Here is a 25,983-nt window from a genome sequence, read left to right on the forward strand (position 1 = left end):
TCATCCTGTTTTCTTTACAGACGGCGATTGTTCTGTGTATGGATGTCGGACTCGCCATGAGTCACTCCAGTCAGGGGGAAGAGACGCCATTCGAACAGGCGAAGAAAGTCATGACGCTGTTTGTGCAGAGACAGGTGAAGGCAAAGGCCTCACTATGACTTATGGCCGGGAGAGGCTGGTGGAGGGTTTAACGGTCACTGCCTGGAGGAGGGTCTGACGGTGACTGCCGGGAGGAGCTGGAGGAGGGTCTGATGGTGACTGCCGGGAGCAGCTGGAGGAGGGTTTAACGGTCACTGCCATGAGGAGCTGGAGGAGGGTCTGACGGTGACTGCCGGGAGGAAGTGGAGGAGGGTCTGCCGGTGACTGCCAAGAGGAGCTGGAGGAGGGTCTGACGGTGACTGCCGGGAGGAGCTGGAGGAGGGTCTGACGGTGACTGCCGGGAGGAGCTGGAGGAGGGTCTGATGGTGACTGCCGGGAGCAGCTGGAGGAGGGTTTAACGGTCACTGCCATGAGGAGCTGGAGGAGGGTCTGACGGTGACTGCCGGGAGGAAGTGGAGGAGGGTCTGCCGGTGACTGCCAAGAGGAGCTGGAGGAGGGTCTGATGGTGACTGCCTGGAGGAGCTGGAGGAAGGTCTGACGGTGACTGCCAGGAGGAAGGTCTGACGGTGACTGCCAGGAGGAGCTGGAGGAAGGTCTGACGGTGACTGCCAGGAGGAGCTGGAGGAGGGTCTGACGGTGACTGCTAGGAGGAGCTGGAGGAGGGTCTGACGGTGACTGCCAGGAGGAGCTGGAGGAAGGTCTGACGGTGACTGCCAGGAGGAGCTGGAGGAAGGTCTGACGGTGACTGCCAGGAGGAGCTGGAGGAACGTCTGACTGTGACTGCCGGGAGGAGCTGGAGGAGGGTCTGACGGTGACTGCCAGGAGGAGCTGGAGGAAGGTCTGACGGTGACTGCCAGGAGGAGCTGGAGGAAGGTCTGACGGTGACTGTCAGGAGGAGCTGGAGGAAGGTCTGACGGTGACTGTCAGGAGGAGCTGGAGGAACGTCTGACTGTGACTGCCGGGAGGAGCTGGAGGAGGGTTTGACGGTGACTGCCGGGAGGAGCTGGAGGAGGGTCTGACGGTGACTGCCGGGAGGAGCTGGAGGAGGGTCTGACGGTGACTGCCGGGAGGAGCTGGAGGAGGGTCTGACGGTGACTGCCTGGGGGAGCTGGAGGAGGGTCTGACGGTGACTGCCGGGAGGAGCTGGAGGAGGGTCTGACGGTGACTGCCGGGAGGAGCTGGAGGAGGGTCTGACGGTGACTGCCGGGAGGAGCTGGAGGAGGGTCTGACGGTGACTGCCGGGAGGAGCCGGAGGAGGGTCTGACGGTGACTGCCGGGAGGAGCCGGAGGAGGGTCTGACGGTGACTGCCGGGAGGAGCCGGAGGAGGGTCTGACGGTGACTGCCTGGAGGAGCGTCTGACGATGACTGCCGGGAGGAGCGTCTGACGATGACTGCCGGGAGGATCTGGAGGCGGGTCTGACGGTGACTGCCCGGAGGAGCTGGAGGAGGGTCTGACGGTGACTGCCGGGAGAAGCTGGAGGAGAGTCTGACGGTGACTGCCTGGAGGAGGGTCTGACGATGACTGCCTGGAGGAGGGACTGACGATGACTGCCTGGAGGAGCGTCTGACGGTGACTGCCGGGAGGAGCTGGAGGAGGGTCTGATGGTGACTGCCTGGAGGAGGGTCTGAAGGTCACTGCTGGGAGGAGCTGGAGGAGGGTCTGACTGTCACTGCCAGGAGGAGGGTCTGACAGTGACTGCTGGAGTCGGGGCTCGGTGTGACTGTCGGGAGGAGTGGGGGCTCAGTGTGACGGTGGCTGTCGGTAGGAGTCGGGGCTCGGTGTGACTGTGGCTGTCGGTAGGAGTCGGGGCTCGGTGTGACTGGCTGTCGGGAGGACTCGGGGCTCGGTGTGACTGGCTGTCGGGAGGAGTCGGGGCTCTGCGTGGCTGTCGGGAGGAGTCGGGGCTCTGCGTGGCTGTCGGGAGGAGTCGGGGTTCGGCGTGGCTGTCGGGAGGAGTCGGGGCTCGGCGTGGCTGTCGGGAGGGGTCGGGGCTCTGCGTGGCTGTCGGGAGGGTCGGGGCTCTGCGTGGCTGTCGGGAGGGTCGGGGCTCGGCGTGGCTGTCGGGAGGGTCGGGGCTCTGCGTGGCTGTCGGGAGGGTCGGGGCTCGGCGTGGCTGTCGGGAGGAGCTGAGGGAGGGGGTGGAAGCTTCTAATTTTTAGTTTTCGATTTCAAAAGGTTTTATTGGGTTTTCCAACTTTTCAACTGGGGAGGGTAGATATGGGGAGGGAGGGATATGAGTATGGGGAAAAATACCCCTATAAAATATAGGGGAGACAAACCATTACATAATACAGTAATAATATACAACACTGAGGTAAAGCATCATAGTAGGTTTGTAGAGTAGTATAGTGGTCATTATTTTACATATAAGGGATTTGATTAGCTAATTCTGACGATGCTGCAGCTTCAGAGATAATACAACCTAAAAACAAAGGGTTAGTTAAGTAATGCATAAACATAAGTAATGCGTTAGTTCTGAAGTTGTTTCGAGATAGCATATTTATACACGTAAGTATATAGAGGGCACAAAGGCTGTCCAGTAGAATAAAGATTATGTAAGGGCCTGTCGGCTCCCAGGCATCATCCGATGACCTGAGGACTTAGTGGGCAACTGTTCGGTTCAATTACAAGCTGTGACGTGGACTAAATGCAAAGAAGTGATATGAGTTTCAAAGTTCTCCTTTAGGCTTGGGTTTGGACTCAGGGCCAGGAGGCGATTTAGGAGGGCTAATTCCCGCACAGTTCAGGAAGACCGCCGCCTCGTCTGGAGAAGTGAAGGTACGCCACTTTGCCGCATAATAAAATCTCAGGCTGGAGAACTGATGCCAAGTGTATTGTGTTCCAGCTTGCTGTAGTCTGTAAGTGACGTGTTGGAATGCTTTTCGCTTTTGTAGAGTATCCCTACACAGGTCCCTATAGAAGGACAGGTGGCTGTATGGGGAAGAGACAAACTTTGATTCCCTTGCAACATTGAGCAACGCGTCTCTCAGCCAGTTAGGATAAAATGAGACAATTACGTCTGCGGCTAGATTTGACGGGAGAGACTGTGGTCTGGGTATCCTAAATGTTTTTGCAACTAATTTTTCCCCTTTCGTGTTGGGGAGTAGGTAGGATATCATGGATGAGACAAATTTACCCAGTTGTGATTTTTCTACTGAGTCTGGGATTCCACGTATCTTCAAGTTGTTCTTTCTTTTAAAGTTCTCAAAGTCTGAAAGGTTATTCTTAAATGTGACAATGTCTTTTTGTAGATTGGTCATAGGGTCTAGTTGTGTAGGTTCCCCCCCTGTGTTATGGGAAGACTTCGACTCATGATGTATCTTAGAGGCGTCGGGTTTTTTCAGGGTGGCAGGAGGTTTGACTAAAGACACTTTACGTTTAGAATTTGGAACGACGTTGAGTTGAGAGAATGTCTTTAAATAGTTTTTTGAAGATTTTCTCAGATGCTCTGGTACCCGCTAAGGCCATAGATGTTGAGAGAGCCTTACTTACAAAGATTGACCATGAACTTCACCGAGGGGTAGTCTTCAGAAGCTGAGATTTTGTCTATTAAGGAGTGGCTAGGGACCTCATAGTGAGATTGATCTTGCTCCATGTCGCTATTATCTGATGCCTCTGACATGTCATCTAAGCCGCTCGAATCTTCAGTGTCACTAGACCCCACTGAGTACCCATCTGAACCTAACAGGCTCTCGTTGTCAAAGTTGTCAGATGAACCATTATGGTCAGTATCGGAGGAAGCTGGGGATTCCATACAGTTGTCTGAGTGTATATAATCCTCTTCTAATTGTGACATATTAGGGTCAGGGGTTATTTGAGAGCAGTCAGTATTGGGCTGATCTTTAGGTCTATCTCTGTCAGAGGTTATAAGCTCATGTAGTGATTTTAAACGATCATGGGGCAGCTTTGTAAAAATTTCTGCTAAACCACTTAGTGAAGATTTGTTTTTTGAAGATACATAGTCAGTGTTGGTGTCGAGCCGAATCCCCACCTCCAGTGATAATACTTCTTCCTCATCCTCTATAGAGTTCAGCAGTGGAGGTGATAGGGAGCTGTCATTATAATTGTGCCCCTGATGTGGCTTATTGTCTTTTCTTTTGTCATTAATTAGCTTCCCCCTCGCATTCTGGAGGGATGTGCGGCTCCCATAGTGCTCTCTCTCAGGGTGTAGTGCAGCGGCGAGGTCTCGCCGTTGCTCTCCAGCTTCCCCCTCCTCTGACTCCGCTCCCCATGGTTGGTTCCCTCTGTCCCCTTCATGGCCCGGTGTGAACTCTTGAGCGTCATACCTTAGAACGCTCCGGTGTGACCGGGGGATCTCTCCATGGCTGGGCTGCTGGGTTACTTGCGTCTCCTCTGTCAGCTTCCTCCGCGGTGCCGGGGCTCGCGACGCTGGAGTGGATTCTCGGCGTCCTTTTTCCTCTTCCCCGCTGGCCTTCAGTAGCTGGGCGGGTGCAGGGAACCTCGTCGCTGGCATCGCTGCACTATTTGTAGTGTGACTCCGCTGCGACGCTGCACCGTGGAGCCCGGCGGTGTCTCTGCCTATTACCGGCTTGTCTGCAGTCTGTGCCGGGGTAGAGGCAGGGACAGGAGATCGCCGTAGTGCCGCTTGGGTCGCTGCTCTCTGTGATGTGCTTCCTCCGCGACGCTGCTTGTTGGATCCCGGCGGTGTCCCTGCCTCTTACCGGCTTATCTGCAGTCTGTGCCGGGGTAGAGGCAGGGACAGGAGACCGCCGTATTGCTGCTTGGGTCGCTGCTCTATCTGTGATGTGCTTCCTCCGCGACGCTGCTTGTTGGATCCCGGCGGTGTCCCTGCCTATTACCGGCTTATCTGCAGTCTGTGCCGGGGTAGAGGCAGGGACAGGAGACCGCCGTATTGCTGCTTGGGTCGCTGCTCTATCTGTGATGTGCTTCCTCCGCGACGCTGCTTGTTGGATCCCGGCGGTGTCCCTGCCTATTACCGGCTTGTCTGCAGTCTGTGCCGGGGTAGAGGCAGGGACAGGAGACTTCCATACTGCCGCTTGGGTCGCTGCTCTATCTGTGATGTGCTTCCTCCGCGACGCTGCACAATGGAGCCCGGCGGTGTCTCTGCCTATTACCGGCTTGTCTGCAGTCTGTGCCGGGGTAGAGGCAGGGACAGGAGATCGCCGTAGTGCCGCTTGGGTCGCTGCACTATTAGTAGCATGCATCCGCCGCGACGCTGCACCGTGGAGCCCGGCGGTGTCTCTGCCTATTACCGGCTTATCTGCGGTCTGTGCCGGGGTAGAGGCAGGGACAGGAGACCTCCGTAGTGCCGCTTGGGTGGTCTTCAGCAGTTTTTGTGGCTGCAGGACCGCTGCATTCCGGCCGGCCGCTCTGTTGCTCTGAGTCACGGAACTACTTTCTTCCTCACCAGAGGGAAGCTTGCGGCCGCCATTGTTGATATACTCCCGGGAACTTCTGAGCCCAAATGAGGGAGATTTCGTCAGCGTGCCGGCATTTTTCTTGATCCCCCCTGGTCCTGACATGTTCATGAAGGTTGGGGAGTAAGATAGTCCACGTTTGAGTATGTCCAAATAGTAGCAAACAAGGGAACAGCAGGATCTCCAGACAAGCACGTCTGCTCCTGTTCCCTGGCAAACCACGCCCCTAATTTTTAGTTTTATCCAGTGAAGATCCCTTGCACTTTTTAACCTGCACTGATAAATTGTAACAAACTGAGGAGAGAGGATTGTGCTGCTGACGTGTGAGATTCAGAGAACGTGTTACAATTGCACCAAACCCTCAGCTGTATTGATTAGTAGCAAAGAAGAATGTGTCTGTGCACTGACAACAATCGAAGGTGTTTCCATTGTGAGCAGTTGTCTCCCGTATATGGGAACTACAGGTCCCAGCAACTCAGTGTCTTCCTGTGAATCTGTCATGTGTTTCTCCGCTGTTTCAGGTCTTCGCAGAATCCAAGGACGAGGTTGCAGTCGTGCTGTTTGGTACCGATGGCACCGACAACGCGCTGGCAGCTCCGGACCAGTACCAGAACATCACGGTGCAGCGACATCTGATGCTCCCGGACTTCCAGCTGCTGGAGGAGATCCAGGACGTGATTGAGCCCGGCGCCCAGCAGGCCGACTGTATCCTCCGCACGGCCCGACTACCACCCCCACCCTCCACTGCGCCTTCCCTTAAAGGTACCGTCACACTAAGCGACGCTGCAGCGATACCGACAACGATCTGGATCGCTGCAGCGTCGCTGTTTGGTCGCTGGAGAGCTGTCACACAGACCGCTCTCCAGCGACCAACTTTCCCGAGGTCCCCGGTAACCAGGGTAAACATCGGGTAACTAAGCGCAGGGCCGCGCTTAGTAACCCGATGTTTACCCTGGTTACCATCGTTAAAGTAAAAAAACCAACCGCTACATACTTACCTACCGCTGTCTGTCCCCGGCGCTGTGCTTCTCTGGTCTGGCTGTGAGCGCCGGGCAGCCGGAAAGCAGAGCGGTGACGTCACCGCTGTGCTCACAGCCAGAGCAGAGAAGCAGAGCGCCGAGGACAGACGGCTGTAGGTAAGTATGTACTGTTTGTTTTTTTTTTACTTTTAGGATGGTAACCAGGGTAAACATCGGGTTACTAAGCGCGGCCCTGCGCTTAGTTACCCGATGTTTACCCTGGTTACCAGTGAAGACATCGCTGAATCGGTGTCACACACGCCGATTCAGCGATGTCTGCGGGGAGATCCAGCGGCCAAATAAAGTTCTGGACTTTCTTCCCCGACCAGCGACAGCACAGCAGGGGCCTGATCGCTGCTGCCTGTCACACTGGACGATATCGCTAGCGAGGACGCTGCAACGTCACGGATCGCTAGCGATATCGTCTAGTGTCGTGGTTCCTTTACTCACTGGCTCGTTGCTCTGTGGTTATGTGGCACTTAGTGATGCAGATATAATGTGTGATGGTTATTACAGGGTTTCTCCGTCTGCCGGCGCTCCAGATCTCGGCCTGGCCGGACGTGGGCTCAGTCTCGCGTAACATGACACAGGGTGTGCACTGACAACCCTTGCCGGATAGTGGGGTCTGGCCTCTCACTGCCCCCATTAGTAACCGAGCCAGGACTGTAGCGGCCACACAGGGAGGATGAGGAGGCCGCACTCAGCCTTTAATAACTGCCCCATTGGGTGGTGACAGTGCAGATGACGGCGCCCACAGTGCGGCTGCGGAGGGTCCCACCGCACACTCTGGGGGTCTGTCTTTTACAACCTTGAGTCTCCCAAATGCTGCAGTTAGAATCTGGGTTCGGAGTCTGTGTCCAGTTTGGTAGAGTTGGTATAAAAATGTATGGACTCCTATCATCTATAACACAGTGGGTGCAGTAGTACAAGGCGGGATGTGCTGTAAATGTTTCCATAAGAATTTGGGAAAGTTCTGAAATGTCCTATAAATGTCCGTTCTGTTCCCAGATCTCAGGATGTCGGCCTTTACCGGAGATGAATCTGTGCTGCACTTTATGTAAGAAAAGAGGGAAAGTTCCGGCTTCTGGTAACATTTCACATATGATCGTTATTCCATCAAAATCAATTAAAAAATAGTGACAGGATGGTCGGCGAGCAACGCGTTTCGAGCTTGACAAAGAATTGTTGGAAACGCGTTGCTCGCTGACCATCCTGTCCATATTTTTTTATTGATTTTGATGGAATAAAGGTCATATGTGAAATGTTCCCACCAGAAGCCGGAACTTTCCCTCTTTTCTTACATTTGCCAACACGACTGGTCAGCTCGTGGTTCAGAGCACGCTGGATTTCTACGTACTTAAATCTTTTTTCTGCACATGCTCAGTAGTGAGATTGTGTTATAGTTGAGATGAATCTGTGCTGCACTTTATGCACATGCTCAGTAGTGACCGCAGCTGTGGTGTCAGTCGATGGGTTGGCTTACCGATTCCACAGCCCTGGTTAGACGAAGGTCCCACCGGGGTTCAGAATTCCTTCTCCCACTTCCCCCAGTCCTGTGAGGTCCCTTTATCCCCCACCAATCCCACTACTGCTCTGCCACTTACTGGGCTTAATGGCACTACTATATCCCCGATGGGCCAATTCCTTTGCACCCCGTGACCGCACTTCTCATGTTCTCCTTAACCCTTCCAGTCCTGGATGCCTTGATCGTCTCTATGGATATTCTGCAGAAGGAGACGCTGTAAGTGACCGGTGACGTACAGAGATGTGATGCCTTAAAACATCAAGTCTGGGGTCTGCAAAAGCTCAGGGACCACCACTGTGGAGCCATAGTGTTGCTGCCAGGGCTCGGTGTGTGCTGCTGGGTGTCATGGGTGCTGCCCCTCTTACTGATCAGGCTCAGTGGGTGTTGCCGTAACTGGGGCTCGGTGGGCCCTGCCGGGCCTTATTGTCCTTGCTGTCAATAGTGCTTGGTTAGCGCTGCTGGGGCTCGGACACTGCTGTCACTGGAGCTCGGTGGGCCACTGTTGGTGCTCACTATGAGCTGCCATTGCTGGGGCTCGGTGGTCTCTGCCAGGGCTTGCTGGGAACTTCTGGGGCTCGGTGGTCACTGCTGTTGCTGAGGCTCGTTGGTTGCTGCCGTTGCTGAGGCTTGGTGAGCGCTGCCAGGGCTCGGTGGGCGCTGCCATTTCTGTGTCTTGGAGGTCGCTGCAGGGGCTCGGTGGTCGCTGCCGGGGCTTGGTGGGAGCTTCAGGGGCTCAATGGGTGCTGCTGTGTCTTGGTGGTCGCTGCTAGGGCTTGATGGGAGCTTTTGTGGTCTCTGTCGTTGCTGGGGCTCGGTGGTCGCTGCCGTTGCTGGGGCTCGGTGGTCGCTGCTAGGGCTTGATGGGAGCTTCGGGGGCTCGGTGGTCGCTGCCGTTGCTGGGGCTCTGTGGTTGCTGCCGTTGCTGGGGCTCGGTGTTCGCTGCCGTTGCTGGGGCTCTGTGGTCGCTGCCATTGCTGGGGCTCGGTCGTCGCTGCCGTTGCTGGGGCTCGGTGGTCGCTGCTAGGGCTTGATGGGAGCTTCTGGGGCTCGGTGGTCGTTGCTGGGGCTTGGTGGTCGCTGCTGTTGCCGAGGCTTGGTGGTCGCTGATAGGGCTTGATGGGAGCTTCTGGCTCTCGGTGGTCGCTGCTAGGGCTTGATGGGAGCTTCGGGGGCTCAGTGGTCGCTGCCGTTGCTGAGGCTCGGTGGTCGCTGCTAGGGCTTGATCGGAGCTTCGGGGGCTCGGAGGGCGCTGCTGTTGCTGGGGCTCGGTGGTCGCTGCCGTTGCTGGGGCTCGGTGGTCGCTGCCGTTGCTGAGGCTCGGTGGTCGCTGCCAGGGCTTGGTGGGAGCTTCAGGGGCTCAATGGGTGCTGCTGTGTCTTGGTGGTCGCTGCTAGGGCTTGATGGGAGCTTCTGTGGTCGCTGCCGTTGCTGGGGCTCGGTGGTCGCTGCCGTTGCTGGGGCTCGGTGGTCGCTGCTAGGGCTTGATGGGAGCTTCTGGGGCTCGGTGGTCGCTGCCGTTGCTGTGGCTTGGTGGTCGCTGCCGTTGCTGAGACTCGGTGGTCGCTGCTAGGGCTTGATGGGAGCTTCGGGGGCTCGGAGAGTGCTGCTGTTGCTGGGGCTCGGTGGTCGTTGCTGGGGCTCGGTGGTCGTTGCTGGGGCTCGTTGGTTGTTGCTGTGGCTCGGTGGTCGCTGCCGTTGCTGGGGCTCGGTGGTCGCTGCCGTTGCTGGGGCTCGGTGTTCGCTGCCGTTGCTGGGGCTCGGTGGTCGCTGCCGTTGCTGGGGCTCGGTGGTCGCTGCCAGGGCTTGGTGGGAGCTTCAGGGGCTCAATGGGTGCTGCTGTGTCTTGGTGGTCGCTGCTAGGGCTTGATGGGAGCTTCTGTGGTCGCTGCCGTTGCTGGGGCTTGGTGGTTGCTGCCGTTGCTGGGGCTCGGTGGTCGCTGCTAGGGCTTGATGGGAGCTGCTGGGGCTCGGTGGTCGCTGCTGTTGCCGAGGCTTGGTGGTTGCTGATAGGGCTTGATGGGAGCTTCTGGCTCTCTGTGGTCGCTGCCGTTGCTGAGGCTCGGTGGTCACTGCTAGGGCTTGATGGGAGCTTCGGGGGCTCGGAGGGCGCTGCTGTTGCTGGGGCTCGGTGGTCGTTGCTGGGGCTCGGTGGTCGCTGCCGTTGTTGAGGCTCGGTGGTCGCTGCTAGGGCTTGATGGGAGCTTCTGGGGCTCGGTCGCTGCCGTTGCTGGGGCTCGGTGGTCGCTGCCGTTGCTGTGTCTTGGTGGTCGCTGCCGTTGCTGAGGCTCGGTGGTCGCTGCTAGGGCTTGATGTGAGCTTCTGGGACTCGGTGGTCGCTGCCGTTGCTGTGTCTTGGTGGTCGCTGCCGTTGCTGAGGCTCGGTGGTCGCTGCTAGGGCTTGATGTGAGCTTCTGGGACTTGGTGGTCGCTGCCGTTGCTGGGGCTCAGTGGTCGCTGCTTGTTTCTTTTTGCGATTTAAGTTTTTTCTTTTTCTTAGAGGTAAGAAATACGAGAAGCTGCATATTGCGGTGCTGACCGACCTGAGCAGCCCCTTCACCGAGGATCAGCTGGAAATAATCATCGCCAACATGAAGAAAGCCGGCATCACCCTGCAGTTCTTGTACGTGACCTGTACCTTCTGGTGAACTACAAATCCCAGCATAGCCACCACAAACATCATTGAGTGTCCAGTATAAAAGTAATGCAAAATCGCCCTATAATGGAGAATTCTCCAGCGCTGCCATTCCTTGTTCCTGGGGCCTCCGCTTGCTGTCAGTGAATGTAAACAGTCTCTCTTTTCATCGGCCTGACGCCTCGCTGTGACCTAACACTTCTCCCACAGGTGACAGCCATCTCAGGAGATTCACTGGAGGTAACTGATACATTGTAACGACTGCTGCCCCCGTGTGAGAGAATGAGGTCAGGGTGTGTTTAGACCTGCAGGTTTCCATACACTGACATGAAGCATGTGAGGAGCATCCTGTGACTTCTCCATCTGCGCCTCTTATCGGACCTCTGTGCCGGTCACCGTCCGTTATAACAGTATAATCATCTCTCCGCACAGCTTGCCCTTCCATGTGGATGAGGATGGAGCCGGTGATGGTGGAGATGATGGCAGGCGGTCCGGCCCGGGCAAAGGACTCTCTGCCCAGCAGAAAGATGGCATCCAGATGGTGCGGCAAATCATGTTCTCTCTGGAGGGTGAAGACGGCCTTGGCGAGGTCTATACCTTCAGGTAATCGCACATGGTGGGTGCCTCCATGTAAATAAGCAGAGCTGCAGTGTAAAGCATGGGGGACAGTGTGTGCTCACAGGAGGGGATAATAGCCCACGTCTGACTCCAGTAGTCGCTGACTCGGCCGGCCATATATTTGCAGGCCACTGAATTAACTGAGGCCAGTGACCTTTTTCTGTTTTTTGGGGGTTTCAGGGACAGTCTAGAGAATCTCTCCATGTTCAAGAAGATCGCGCGGCGTCCCATGGCGTGGCCGTGCGTGCTGACCATAGGATCCAACATTTCCATACGCATCGTAGGATACAAGTCGGTGAGTGTCAGTGATCAGCAGTTGTCCACAGTTGTCAGCCAATTGTCATTTATAGTGAGAAAAATGGCTGCCAGACAACCGGGCACCTCTGATCTCAAGAGTCAGCCTCCACTTTGCATGATCCTCGTCTTCCCCGGGAGGAGATGTTAATGGCATGCTGGGAGTTATAGTCCCCCAGAATCCGTGCCATACATATCCGATGGTTAGTGAATCTGGTGAGATCCACGGAGACGACGGCTCAGTATATACATCTCCGCATTGTCAGTGAATTACTTAAAACCAGCACAGACTCAACAGCTGGGGGTTTGTTACAGTTGTATCCAGTGCAGACAATCCTCTGTGACACAGATTGATACGTTTTCCCTGCGCTGACACATTGTAACAAGTTGTCTTCTAGGTAGAAAAAGGACTCGTTCTCCTGCTGATATGATCTAGACAGAACCCACGTGTAACAAACCCTCAGCTGTGACACGCATTACATCTGTGCAGCTTTCTGTTTGCTTCCACTGACAGCAAGCGGAGATCTTACAGATGGCTAAGACCAGTAGGCGATGGCAGATGCTTTGTAACGCGAACGGTTTAACCCTGTTTTCACCGCCCCAGGTCACAGAGGAGAAGGTGAAGAAGAGCTGGATGAATGTTGACGCCAAATCCCTGAGAAAAGACGACATCCAGAAGGAAACCGTTTTCTGCCTGAATAACGACGAAGAGTCTGAAATTGACAAAGAGGACACCATACAAGGTGCGGGCAACCGGCGGCGAGACACCGGAAGTTGGGACTGTAACTAACCCTTCCCAAAACATGATGTACATGCACGATACGGCGGCGGGGCTCGGAGGTGCTGTTGGGGCTCGCTGAGGAGCAGCGGCGGGGCTGGGGAGCGGTGGCGGGGCTCGGAGGCGCTGTTGGGGCTCGCTGGGGAGCGGTGGCGGGGCTCGGAGGCGCTGTTGGGGCTCGCTGAGGAGCGGCGGCGGGGCTGGGGAGCGGTGGCGGGGCTCGGAGGCGCTGTTGGGGCTCGCTGAGGAGCGGCGGCGGGGCTGGGGAGCGGTGGCGGGGCTCGGAGGCGCTGTTGGGGCTTGTTGGGGAGCGGCGATAGGGCTCGGGAGCAGCGACGGGGCTGGGGAGCGGCGGCGGGGCTCGGAGGCACTGTTGGGGCTCGCTGGGGAGCGGCGATAGGGCTCGGGAGCAGCGACGGGGCTGGGGAGCGGTGGCGGGGCTCGGAGGCGCTGTTGGGGCTTGTTGGGGAGCAGCGACGGGGCTGGGGAGCGGCGGCGGGGCTCGGAGGCGCTGTTGGGGCTCGCTGGGGAGCGGCGATAGGGCTCGGGAGCAGCGACGGGGCTGGGGAGCAGCAATACTGAGTGGTTACACACCCGGTGCCGGCTCAGGAGCGGTTATATGGCAGCTTTTGAGCAGTTATACAGCTGTCGCCTGTTTAGCCACTAAACTGTTGCTGTCGTCCTCATTAGCGACATTAAAATGCTGCGATCCCGGTGGGGCTCAGACTGGTTTAACCCCTTTTTTGTTCGTGTTTGTTTTCTGCTCCCCTCCTTCCCAGAGCCATAGCTTTATTATTCTGTCAATATGGCCATGTGAGGACTTTTTTTTTGCGGGACGAGTTGCACAACACCATTGGTTTTACCATATGATATCATGGAAAAAAAATCCAAGTATGGTGAAACTGCAAAAAAAGTGCAATTGCACTACTTTTTTTTTTTTTTTTTTTAACCATGCTCACCAAATGCTAAAACTGACCTGCCATTATGATTCTCCAGGTCGTTATGAGTTTGCAGACACCAAACATGTCTAGGTTCTTTTTTATTTAAATTGTGAAAAAAATCCAAAGTTTTCTAATAAATAAAAATTGTGCCATTTTCCGAGACCCATCATGTCTCCATTTTTCGTGATCTGGGGCTGGGTGAGGCTTATTTTTTGCGTACCGAGCTGACTTTTTTAATAACATTTTGCTGCAGATGCAATTTTTTTGATCGCCCGTTATTGCATTTTAATTCAATGTTGCGGCCACCAAAAAATGTAATTCTGGCTTCTTTTTTTTTTTTTTGCTACGCCGTTTAGTGATGGGATTAATTTTTTTTTATAGCTTGATAGATCGGGGGATTCTGAACGCGGCGATATTGAATGTGTATTTTTATTTATTTTTTGTTTTATTTTGAATGGGGCAAAAGGGGGGGGGGGTGATTCAAACTTTTATATTATTTAATATTTTTTAAAACTTTTTTTTTTTTTATTACTTTTGCCATGCTTCTATAGACTCCACGAGAGACTAGATGCTGCCATAACCTGATCGGCTCTGCTACATACAGGCCATGATCAGATCACCTGTATGTAGCAGAAATGCTCACTTGCTATGAGTGCCGACCGCTGGGAGGCACTTATAGCAATCCGGCAATGACAACCACAGGGATCTCCTGCCAACCCATCAGCGACCCGCGGTCATGTGACGCAGGCGCAGATGTGCGGGATTAGTGACGCGCTTTCGGCGCGATCACATTAAATGCTGCCTTCAATAGCTAACGGGTTAACAGTCGCTGGTGGATTGCGATTCCACCCGTGGCTGTTAGGGGCACATGTCAACTGTTCAAAACTACTGACGTGTCAGGAAATATGTGGGATCACCACCGGAGCAAACATCAAAGGGACATGACATGCGCAGTACATGCACGGTGCATGTCGTGAAGGGGTTAAAAGGCCATGCACAACACATATCAGCAACTGTGGGAATGTGACCGTTTTGCTTTAATAAATGTTCACCTCTACGTACTGGGAGTGGTGGCATTGCTGACTTTCTGATACTCTGGATGCCAGTCCTAGTTATTAAGGGGTTCTGTCTTGTGACCTTGGGCATGCTGGGAGTTGTAGTGTGGCAGTGGTTGGGAAGACTCTTTCTTTATGAATCCTGTGACACATTGTCTCCTTTGTCTCTGATCAGGTTTCCGCTATGGCAGTGACATAATCCCGTTCTCAAAAATGGATCAAGATCAGATGAAATACAAAACCGAATCCAAGTGTTTCTCCGTTCTGGGGTTCGCGAAGGCGTCACAGGTCCCTCAAACGTTACTGTCCCTTTAATTGAACGGCCATAAATTACAGCAATACCTATGATGCAAAGCCACACGTCGCAGGTTACACTCCATTCTCTACTCATATTCAGAGCTGCGTTTATCCTTTGCCTAACACTGTACTGGGTGCAATGCATCTTGTGCAGAGCAGAGCACGGCGCACGTCAGCAGAGCACGCACCATGCAGACCCTGAATATGCAGTAAAATGTGCGGTCTTGCAGCCTTAGAGGTTACCGGCAGAATTCTGGATGCAGCTCTGGATGTGACTGGAGCATGAAATGTCACATAAGTGAAGCTGCGCTGTAGGAGTCAGTTCCCTGTGTGCTTTTTCATGGTGACCTGTCTCTGGTTTCAGATCGAGAGGACGCATTTTCTGGGCAATCAGGTTCTGAGGGTCTTTGCCCCCAGCGATGATGAAGTAAGTGCCAGTAGATTTAACAGGAGCTGATAACTGATCTCATTAACTCTTCCCGACACCGTGTGTCCATGAATGGCGACAAAACACTTAATTTTATTTTATTTTTTACAAAGTTTCTGAATATTTAAAATATATATACAATCCGTCCTTTAGATCCTTCTCCTTTCATGTCGGCAGCAGATCCGCAAATAATGTACAAATGTTCTTCCTGGATCCCCGCACGGCACCGGCCTCATGTGTTTCCTGGTTCTGTTCCTTAGGCCGCCACCATCGCGCTGTCCGCATTGATCCGCGCACTTCATGACATGGAAATGGTCGCTGTGGTGCGGTACGCCTACGATAGGCGGTGTAATCCTCAGGTCGGAGTGGCATTTCCACTCATCAAGGAGAAGTACGAGGTGATTACTATGCAACAGGGTGACAAAAAATAAGTGTCATGTGCAGTGCATTGTGGGAGAAAAACTGCTGCACATATAGATAAACCAGGGAGTGCAGCTCTGGAGTATAATGCGGGATGCAACTCAGGATCAGTAATGTAATGTATGTACACAGTGATTGCACCAGCAGAATAGTGAGTGCAGCTCTGGGGTAAAATACAGAATGTAACTCAGGATCAGTATTGTATGTACACAGTGATTGCACCAGCAGAATAGCGAGTGCAGCTCTGGGGTATAATACAGAATGTAACTCGGGATCAGTAATGTAATGTATGTACACAGTGACTGCACCAGCAGAATAGTGAGTGCAGCTCTGGGGTAAAATACAGAATGTAACTCAGGATCAGTAATGTATGTACACAGTGACTGCACCAGCAGAATAGTGAGTGCAGCTCTGGGGTATAATACAGGATGTAACTCAGGATCAGTAATGTATGTACACAGTGACTGCACCAGCAGAATAGTGAGTGCAGCTCTGGAGTATAATACAGGATGTAACTCAGGATCAGTAATGTATGTACACAGTGACTGCACCAGCAGAATAGTGAGTGCAGCTCTGGGGTATAATACAGGATGTAACTCAGGATCAGTAATGTAATGTATGTACACAGTGATTGCACCAGCAGAATAGTGAGTACAGCTCTGGAGTATAATAATAATAATAATAATAATTTTTATTTATATAGCGCCAACATATTCCGCAGCGCTTTACAAATTATAGAGGGGACTTGTACATACAATAGACATTACAGCATAACAGAAATACAGTTCAAAACAGATACCAAGAGGAGTGAGGGCCCTGCTCGTAAGCTTACAAACTATGAGGAAAAGGGGAGACACGAGAGGTGGATGGTAACAATTGCTATAGTTATTCGGACCAGCCATAGTGTAAGGCTTGGGTGTTCATGTAAAGCTGCATGAACCAGTTAATTAATTTTTTTTTTTTTTTTTAATATAGGCCACACAGGGATCGTTAGGTTAATGCATTGAGGCGGTAGGCCAGTCTGAACAAATGAGTTTTTAGGGCACGCTTAAAACTGTGGGGATTGGGGATTAATCGTATTATCCTAGGTAGTGCATTCCAAAGAATCGGCGCAGCACGTGTAAAGTCTTGGAGACGGGAGTGGGAGGTTCTGATTATTGAGGATGCTAACCTGAGGTCATCAGCGGAGCGGAGGGCACGGGTAGGGTGGTAGACTGATACCAGGGAGGAGATGTAGGGTGGTGCTGAGCCATGGAGTGCTTTGTGGATGAGGGTAGTAGTTTTGTACTGGATTCTGGAGTGGATGGGTAGCCAGTGTAATGACTGGCACAGGGTAGAGGCATCGGTGTAACGGTTGGTGAGGAATATGATCCTGGCTGCAGCATTCAGGACAGATTGGAGCGGGGAGAGTTTTGCAAGAGGGAGGCCGATTAGTAGAGAGTTACAATAGTCCAGACGAGAATGAATAAGTGAAACAGTCAGAGTTTTTGCAGAGTCGAAAGTAAGAAAAGGGCGAATTCTAGAAATGTTTTTGAGATGCAGGTAAGAAGAGCGAGCCAGTGATCGGATGTGGGGGGTGAATGAAAGGTCAGAATCAAGGATGACCCCAAGGCAGCGGGCATGTTGCTTTGGAGTAATGGTGGAACCGCAAACGGAGATGGCAATGTCAGGCAAAGGTAGGTTAGTAGAGGGAGAAAACACGAGGAGTTCAGTTTTTGACAGGTTTAGTTTCAGATAGAGGGAGGACATGATGCTAGAGACAGCGGTAAGACAATCACTGGTGTTTTCTAATAAGGCAGGCGTGAGATCAGGAGAAGAAGTGTATAGTTGGGTGTCGTCAGCATAGAGATGGTACTGGAAACCAAATCTACTGATTGTTTGTCCAATAGGGGCAGTATACAAAGAGAAGAGGAGGGGGCCTAGGACTGATCCTTGAGGAACCCCAACAGTAAGGGGAAGGTGAGAGGAGGAGGAACCAGCGAAACATACAGTGAAGGATCGGTCAGAGAGATAGGAGGAGAACCAGGAGAGAACGGTGTCCTTGAGGCCGATGGAGCGGAGCATAGTGAGGAGGAGCTGATGATCCACAGTATCAAATGCTGCAGAGAGATCCAAGAGAATTAGCATGGAGTAGTGACCATTAGATTTAGCTGTTAGTAGGTCATTAGAGACTTTAGTGAGGGCAGTTTCAGTAGAGTGTAAAGAGCGGAAACCAGATTGAAGAGGGTCGAGAAGAGAGTTATCTGAGAGATAGCGGGTAAGACGGGAGTGGACCAGGCGTTCGAGGAGTTTAGAGATGAAGGGAAGATTAGAGACAGGTCTATAATTAGCGGCACAGTTTTGATCGAGGGATGGTTTTTTAAGTAATGGATGTATGATGGCATGCTTAAATGAGGAGGGAAAAATACCGGAAGTGAGGGAAAGGTTGAATATTTTTGTTAGGTGAGAGGCGATAGCCGGGGAAAGGGACTGGAGGAAATGTGACGGAATGGGGTCACTGGTGCAAGTGGTCGGGCGAGAAGATGCAAGGAGCCTGCTTGCTTCTTCTTCTGTAACTGCTTCAAAGTCAGAGAGTGAACTAGATGCAGTGGGGGAGGGAGGACAGTGCATGGTATGAAGAGATTGGGAGATGATTTCCTGTCGAATATGGTCAATTTTTTCTTTGAAGTAATTGGCCAGATTGTCAGCACGGAGATCCGTGGTTGGGGCCTGCGCTCTTGGGTTGAGTAGGGACTGGAACGTGTCAAAGAGACGTTTAGGGTTATTGGACAGGGAGGTGATGAGGGTGTTGAAGTAGGTTTGTTTGGAGAGGTGAAGGGCAGAATTGTATGTCTTTAGCATGAACTTATAATGGATGAAATCTTCGGGTAGATTAGATTTTCTCCACAGACGTTCTGCGCACCTGGAGCACCGCTGCAGGAAACGTGTTTGCAGCGTGTGCCACGGTTGTTGCCGTCTGTGCCGAGTTGTTTTATGTATAGGAGGAGCAGCTTCATCCAGGGCACTTTGCAGGGTTTCATTGTAATGCTTCAGAGCAGAATCAGGACATGAGATGGAGGAGATTGGGGCCAATGAGGACTGCAAGTTCTTCATAAGTTCCTGGGTGTTAATGGCCTGTATGTTTCTATAAGTGTGGAAAGTGGGGGTGACCTGAGCGGGATGGCAGTTCTTGATAGAGAATGAAAGAAGGTGGTGGTCAGAGAGTGGGAGAGGGGAGTTTGTGAAATCATCCACTGAGCAAAGCCGGGAGAAGACCAAGTCAAGGGAGTTTCCATCTTCATGTGTTGGAGAGTTAGTATGCTGCGAGAGGCCGAAAGAGGAGGTTAGAGCCAAAAGGTGAGAAGCAGATGGGGAGAGGGGAGAGGCAATAGGGATGTTGAAATCACCCATGATAAGGGTGGGGGTGTCACAGGAAAGAAAGTGTGGAAGCCAGGTGGCAAAGTGATCAAGGAACTTATGAGAGGGGCCGGAAGGACGATACACCACCACCACTCGCATGGAGAAGGGGACGTAGAGTCTGACCACATGGACCTCAAAGGAAGGGAAGACAAGTGAGGGTACTTGGGGGATAACTTGGAAAGTACATTTTGGTGAAAGGAGCAGACCAACGCCTCCACCTGCTCTGTTGTCCGATCTTGGGGTATGAGAAAAGTGTAGTGCACCATATGAAAGAGCAGCAGCAGCGGTGGTGTCTGACTGCTGGATCCAGGTTTCAGTAAGAGCCAGGAGATTAAGAGAATTAGAAAGGAAGAAGTCATGGATGAAGGAGAGTTTATTACACACAGAGCGAGAATTCCAAAGGGCACAATTGAAAGAGACAGCAGGCATGCAGGGAATATTAATAAGGTTAGAGGGGTTTCTGGGTGTAGCAATTGGGAGGTTTGACTGGCTATAACATGGGGGGCCGGGGTTTGGAGAGATGTCTCCAGCAACTAGGAGGAGGAGGATCGAAAGAGTGAGCAGATGGTTAAGTGATTTGTGAGAGCGTCTCTTGTGTTGGATGGTGGGACTGAATGGATCTGTGCTGTTAAGCAATGTGAACAGAGCATGAGTGCTATACATAGGAGAGGCAAGGACAGAGGGGCCGATATGGATGGAGTGTAGAGAGTTAATGCAAGGGCGGTGAATGTGAGTGAATGCAGCAGCCAGGATATAGAATATGCAAATAAATATGGTGAGTATTTGTGCTGTTTCAAGTGAATAGGGAATAGATTTAGATTGTCTTACCTGTCTCCTGCCCTGTCTAACTGCCATGTTATAACTGCCGAGTACTTAGAAAAAAAAGTACTTTGAATAAAAAATACACGAATAACAGTGCACGAATGCATCCCCAAGCTAAGTCTACATTTATAGAAGGCTAGCCCTTAGATCTTCCTATTTTTTTTTTTTTTTTGTGTTAAAGCTCGTTAGCAATCAATCAAACTCAGTTGAGACAACAGGACACAATAAATGTAGTGATCAGATAAACAAATGTCCAGGTCTACATGGATCATAGACCACTTTGAAACAGTTATGTGATCTCTCTGAGTAAGGACATGCAAAGTCAGATTAAATATCTATAAACACAAAAAATGCATAATAGGATGACTAACATATATAGATATATGCAGGATTCAATGCCGAAGATGGAATGACTCAGATACCATCCAAGCTGCTTGCTGTCAGGGACTGGAGCAATAGACATGCAGGATATTTCAGCTCAGAGAATGAATGATCTGTTTACCTGTATGAAGAGAGAAGAGATGCTTGATTATATTCTGCCATGTTATAACTGCCGAGTACTTAGAAAAAAAAGTACTTTGAATAAAAATACACGAATACAAGTGCACGAATGCACCCCAGTAGTGTAATGTATGTACACAGTGACTGCACCAGCAGAATAGTGAGCGCAGCTCTGGGGTATAATACAGGATGTAACTCAGGATCAGTAATGTAATCTATGTACACAGTGATTGCACCAGCAGAATAGTGAGTGCAGCTCTGGGGTATAATACAGGATGTAACTCAGGATCAGTAATGTAATCTATGTACACAGTGACTGCACCAGCAGAATAGTGAGTGCAGCTCTGGAGTATAATACAGGATGTAACTCAGGATCAGTAATGTATGTACACAGTGACTGCACCAGCAGAATAGTGAGTGCAGCTCTGGAGTATAATACAGGATGTAACTCAGGATCAGTAATGTAATGTATGTACACAGTGACTGCACCAGCAGAATAGTGAGTGCAGCTCTGGGGTATAATACAGGATGTAACTCAGGATCAGTAATGTAATGTATGTACACAGTGACTGCACCAGCAGAATAGTGAGTGCAGCTCTGGAGTATAATACAGGAGGTAACTCAGGATCAGTAATGTAATGTATGTACACAGTGACTGCACCAGCAGAATATTGAGTACAGCTCTGGATACACTAAAGATGATGTATGCAGATATTTTGGGGTTGTGTATATGTGGTTGATACTATCCCAGTGCTGATACATTGTTACAGATTTCTCCTCTGCTTACAGTGTCTGATATATGTGCAGCTGCCGTATATGGAAGATCTTCGTCAGTATCTCTTCCCATCGCTCAGCAATAATAATAAGTTCCGGCCCTCAGGTAGAGCGTTCCTTACCTCCAGATGTCTCTCTATGACTCTTGTTTGTTGCACTTATTTCCTCCCAACACTAAACTTTCATTTTGTTCCAGACGCTCAGCTCACCGCTGTGGACTCTCTGATTGACAGCATGAGTTTGGTTCATGAAGATGATGAAGGGATTGAAGATTTATTCAAACCAAGCAAAATTCCAAATCCCCAGTTCCAAAGATTATTCCAGGTAAACGCTCTTTCAGAAAGAGACATGTACACTTGTTCATCCTGAGCTTCCTGTGTTCAAAATTATACAGCCACCACTAGTGGTAGCTCACTACATACAGATTTATACAGTCACCACTAGGGGGAGCTCACTACATACAGATTTATACAGTCACCACTAGGGGGAGCTCACTACATACAGATTTATACAGTCACCACTAGGGGGAGCTCACTACATAGAGATTTATACAGCCACCACTAGGGGGAGCTCACTACATACAGATTTATACAGCCACCACTAGGGGGAGCTCACTACATAGAGATTTATACAGTCACCACTAGGGGGAGCTCACTACATACAGATTTATACAGCCACCACTAGGGGGAGCTCACTACATAGAGATTTATACAGTCACCACTAGGGGGAGCTCACTACATAGAGATTTATACAGCCACCACTAGGGGGAGCTCACTACATAGAGATTTATACAGTCACCACTAGGGGGAGCTCACTACATAGAGATTTATACAGTCACCACTAGGGGGAGCTCACTACATAGAGATTTATACAGCCACCACTAGGGGGAGCTCACTACATACAGATTTATACAGCCACCACTAGGGGGAGCTCACTACATACAGATTTATGCAGCCACCTCTAGGGGGAGCTCACTGTTTGGAGCCTTGCAACATGCATAAGAGTTAAACAAATAGATTTGCAGGACCTTGCACCAGTGGCCATGTCAGTATTTTGTGGCCATTGGATCTGAGCTCTGTGAACTTCTTCTTATGTGCTGGTTTTCTAGGCACCTCTATGATTAGTAGGCCCTGTGTAAGAGGTGCATGGGGCTCTGGCTTGCTGGCTACGGACTAACAACATGGCCACGGTTCCTGGGAATCTTTTGTTCAACTCTCATATTTGTGCTTTAATTCTCTTGCTTTCCTCCAGTAATGAGACACATGACAGATCTGGTGCCCTATTTCATAAATACTAAATCCTAGTTAGTGGATAGATCGTTTTGGTGAGAGCTGCAGCCTCCTCGCTGCTCCTGGACACCTTCACTACGGACTCATTTATGACATTAGTGCTGAATCCGCGTCTGAGCGCTTCTTCTAGGTCACCAGGAGTCTTCATGACTGAGCCCTTGATGTCTGAACCCACCGTGTCCGCTCACCTGTGATGCTGGAGTCATGACACGATGATCCCTGTATATAATTTCCTGTGTCTGGGGAACCTGGGTTTTCATTCTTATGATGGCCGATACAGCTTGCACATCATCACTCTGCATTCCTGGCTCCCTAGTGGCAGATCTGCTGCCGTAGCCCTGACGGATCCACTACATCACCTGGCAAATCTGCCGTAGCCCTGACTGATCCACTACATCACCTGGCAAATCTGCCGTAGCCCTGACTGATCCACTACATCACCTGGCAAATCTGCCGTAGCCCTGACTGATCCACTACATCACCTGGCAGATCTGCTGATGGAGCCCTGACGGATCCACTATATTACCTGGCAGATCTACTGACAGAAGCTCTGACGGAAACACTACATCACCTGGCAGATCTGCTGACAAGCCCTGATGGATCCACTACATTACTTGGTAAATCTGCTGACAGAAGCCCTGACTGATCCATTACATAACCTGGCAGATCTACTGACATAAGCCCTGATGGATCCACTACATCACCTGGCAGATCTTCTGTCGGAGCCCTGACAGATCCATTACATCACCGGGCAGATCTGCTGACCGAAGCCCTGACTGATCCACTAAATCACTTCTGCACGGGAAGGTGTAATGGTGGCGTGGTCCCAGATGTGGTCGCCTCCACCGTGCCGTCAGCGCTTACCTGTGTCCTCCCTTGTATATGCCAGTGCCTACAGCACAAGGCCTTGCACCCTGATGACCCCCTCCCGGACATTGAGCCGCGCCTCCTGGACTTGCTGCAGACCCCGGCAGAGGTGAAGACCCAATGTCAGGCTGCACTGGAGAAGGTGAAGAGCTGCTTCCCCTTACAGGAGTCCAGCAAGAAGAAGGAGCAGGTGACGGCCCAGCACGTCTTCTCAGATAGGTACGTCCCGCAGCTCTCGTGTACCGGGTGCTCTCCACCTCTTACATCCACTTCTTACATCTGTGCAGAGTCCTTTCTTCTTGCGTCTATTACAAAGCCAGTTAACCCTTTCATCAGCTCGGCTGAGTTACATGCTCCTCAGTGTAGTAGAAACAAGACCTCAGATACAGATAACATTGCCATAGAACACAATCCCGTCTGGAATACGCAGGACTGATGGGGTAAATACCCTGAGATACTCCTACGAATATGAAAGACCACAAGAAATGAAGTATAATAACTCAGAAAAAATTACCATATAAAAATTGAATGTTTATTAGTGCTAAATCAGCAACACTAAAAAATATATATATATCAGAAACAACATGTCCAGATATATAATAATAACACAATACAGAGACATTCGAATATTGAGACAAGGGTGCAATAAAAACAATGTTGCACCATAGATAAAGGAAAAACAATGGGTTGGGGGGGATATAATAGGGGGTCATGGGTATCTAATAATACACAGTAGTAGCTGCTGCCTATAGTGGAGGATAAAGTGCACAGTGCTAAAGAAATCCCCTGGCAGCTATATCAAATGGGAGCATAACATCTAGTACCGGGCAAGTGGCCCATAGCTCAGCAACACCCACAACAATCAAAGTGTACAATGACTAAACCCCTATCCCCATCTTACCCTTGTCCTTCTCCATGGTAAACAACACGCGCCCCTACGCACGGATGCGGGCCCCCCGACGAAGCTGTGGGCGAAACGCGCGTAGGGGCGCGTGTTGTTTACCATGGAGAAGGACAAGGGTAAGATGGGGATAGGGGTTTAGTCATTGTACACTTTGATTGTTGTCGGTGTTGCTGAGCTATGGGCCACTTGCCCGGTACTAGATGTTATGCTCCCATTTGATATAGCTGCCAGGGGATTTCTTTAGCACTGTGCACTTTATCCTCCACTATAGGCAGCAGCTACTACTGTGTATTATTAGATACATTATATCCCCCCAACCCATTGTTTTTCCTTTATCTATGGTGCAACATTGTTTTTATTGCACCCTTGTCTCAATATTCGAATGTCTCTGTATTGTGTTATTATTATATATCTGGACATGTTGTTTCTGATATATATATATTTTTTAGTGTTGCTGATTTAGCACTAATAAACATTCAATTTTTATATGGTAATTTTTTCTGAGTTATTATACTTCATTTCTTGTGGTCTTTCCAAGTGTAGTAGCCTGGCACAGAAGCTGTCATGTCTGCTCGGGGTTCAAAAAATCACAGGAAAAAATGTCCTCCCCTAAAAGAAAATTAAGATAATAAATTTTTTCATCAATTAAAGCGGTCATTTGTTACATTTACCATAAGATATATTTTGGAATTTGGTTCCTCTACAGTCACGATGACTCGTTACATAACGGTAACTTTTTTTTACATCATTGTAAAGTGCAAAAAATATCATTTTCTTTTCTTTCATAAAGAAAGGATAATAGTGATTACTTTCACCCCAAGAGAGCAGCAGTATAAGCTACGGTCCGAGCCTCTAAAACCAGCGGCAGGAAATAAAGCGCCAATGGAAACCTCCCTGGTATTGCTCGGTCTTTAGCAGGTAAATAAAATCCTGATGCCGCCTGTGATTTATGTCCTGATGGTGATTGACAGGTGGCCGCAGCGCTGCCGCCACTCACCATATGGAACAGTGAGTGGCCCCAGCGCTGTCAGGCAGACGTTAGATTGAGTATGTGGGTGCTCCGTGTCCAGATGAGGGGTTCACAGTGTCCTGTTCACACATTACAGAAAAAGTGCGAACACCTTACATTAAGGGGGATTTTGCAGAACGGAGCGCCAGGTGCCGACCTCTGCTGCCTGCATGATCGGGGTTAGGTGGGTGCTCGTTAATGGCCCCGTTACTGCAGATGCATGGCATGTAAGCCGTACTCTACGTTGCTTCTTTGTCCTATGCAGATGACTGTTTCCAGGCGCTTGACAGTGTGAGCGGCGCTGCTGCCCGGGGCGTATAATTAGACGCCATTTGGGTGAATGTCACGGGCCGATTCCATGCGTCTGGCGCTCGTGTTACTGCTGCGCCATCTTTCTCAGTCTCCTTTGTTAATCTCGGTAGCGTCCATCCCAGATGAGAAGCCGCAGTAATAAGTGGGTGAGGCGCGTCCTAGCCATACACACTGCCAGCGGCTGAGGGGTTAATGCCGCGCTGCTGCCGAGGCCGGACTCGTCTATTAGGCTGCAGGCTGGATTCCTCATTTGCAGCTTTCCACTGTTTGATTACAGCCCCGGCTCCTGACAAGTCTTCTGATTAGCTGATTGCAAATTATTGATTTCTGCTCTGGAGCACAATAATGGAACCTTGACCCGTCTGATCTGTGCTGCGAGCGCAGCTCCCACCCTCACCAGATGGGGGCAGCACAGGAAGAGCCTGACGACCTCTTATTGCTGTGCATTATGGGGCAGCTGAAGGGTAATCCCTGCACAGGGGAATAATGATCCGCAGGTGGAGGAGAAGACGCTGCACAAGTGATACTGCGGGCAGCACCCCGACTACGGGGGACCCCCGGGGTGGGGGAATGTAAGGGGTTTCCCACAGTCACTTTAAT

At 51.1% G+C, this 25,983-nt stretch overlaps 1 protein-coding gene across 3 annotated transcripts in view; it reads left to right on the forward strand.

Moving 5' to 3' along the window:
* Positions 1–25,983, forward strand: part of XRCC5 (X-ray repair cross complementing 5) — a 46,134-nt gene that overhangs the window by 814 nt on the left and 19,337 nt on the right. For all 3 annotated transcript variants that reach the window (XM_069732682.1, XM_069732683.1, XM_069732681.1), the window contains exons 2-14: positions 21–134; positions 6,022–6,205; positions 8,212–8,260; positions 10,542–10,664; positions 11,109–11,279; positions 11,475–11,589; positions 12,193–12,331; positions 14,538–14,650; positions 15,024–15,086; positions 15,347–15,484; positions 21,018–21,108; positions 21,199–21,326; positions 23,181–23,377. In XM_069732682.1, the coding sequence (XP_069588783.1) occupies positions 21–134; positions 6,022–6,205; positions 8,212–8,260; positions 10,542–10,664; positions 11,109–11,279; positions 11,475–11,589; positions 12,193–12,331; positions 14,538–14,650; positions 15,024–15,086; positions 15,347–15,484; positions 21,018–21,108; positions 21,199–21,326; positions 23,181–23,377 (1,625 nt within the window). The remainder of the gene's footprint in view (positions 1–20; positions 135–6,021; positions 6,206–8,211; positions 8,261–10,541; positions 10,665–11,108; positions 11,280–11,474; positions 11,590–12,192; positions 12,332–14,537; positions 14,651–15,023; positions 15,087–15,346; positions 15,485–21,017; positions 21,109–21,198; positions 21,327–23,180; positions 23,378–25,983) is intronic.

The sequence above is a fragment of the Ranitomeya imitator genome, chromosome 7 (assembly GCF_032444005.1).
Source record: "Ranitomeya imitator isolate aRanImi1 chromosome 7, aRanImi1.pri, whole genome shotgun sequence".
NCBI lineage: Eukaryota > Metazoa > Chordata > Amphibia > Anura > Dendrobatidae > Ranitomeya > Ranitomeya imitator.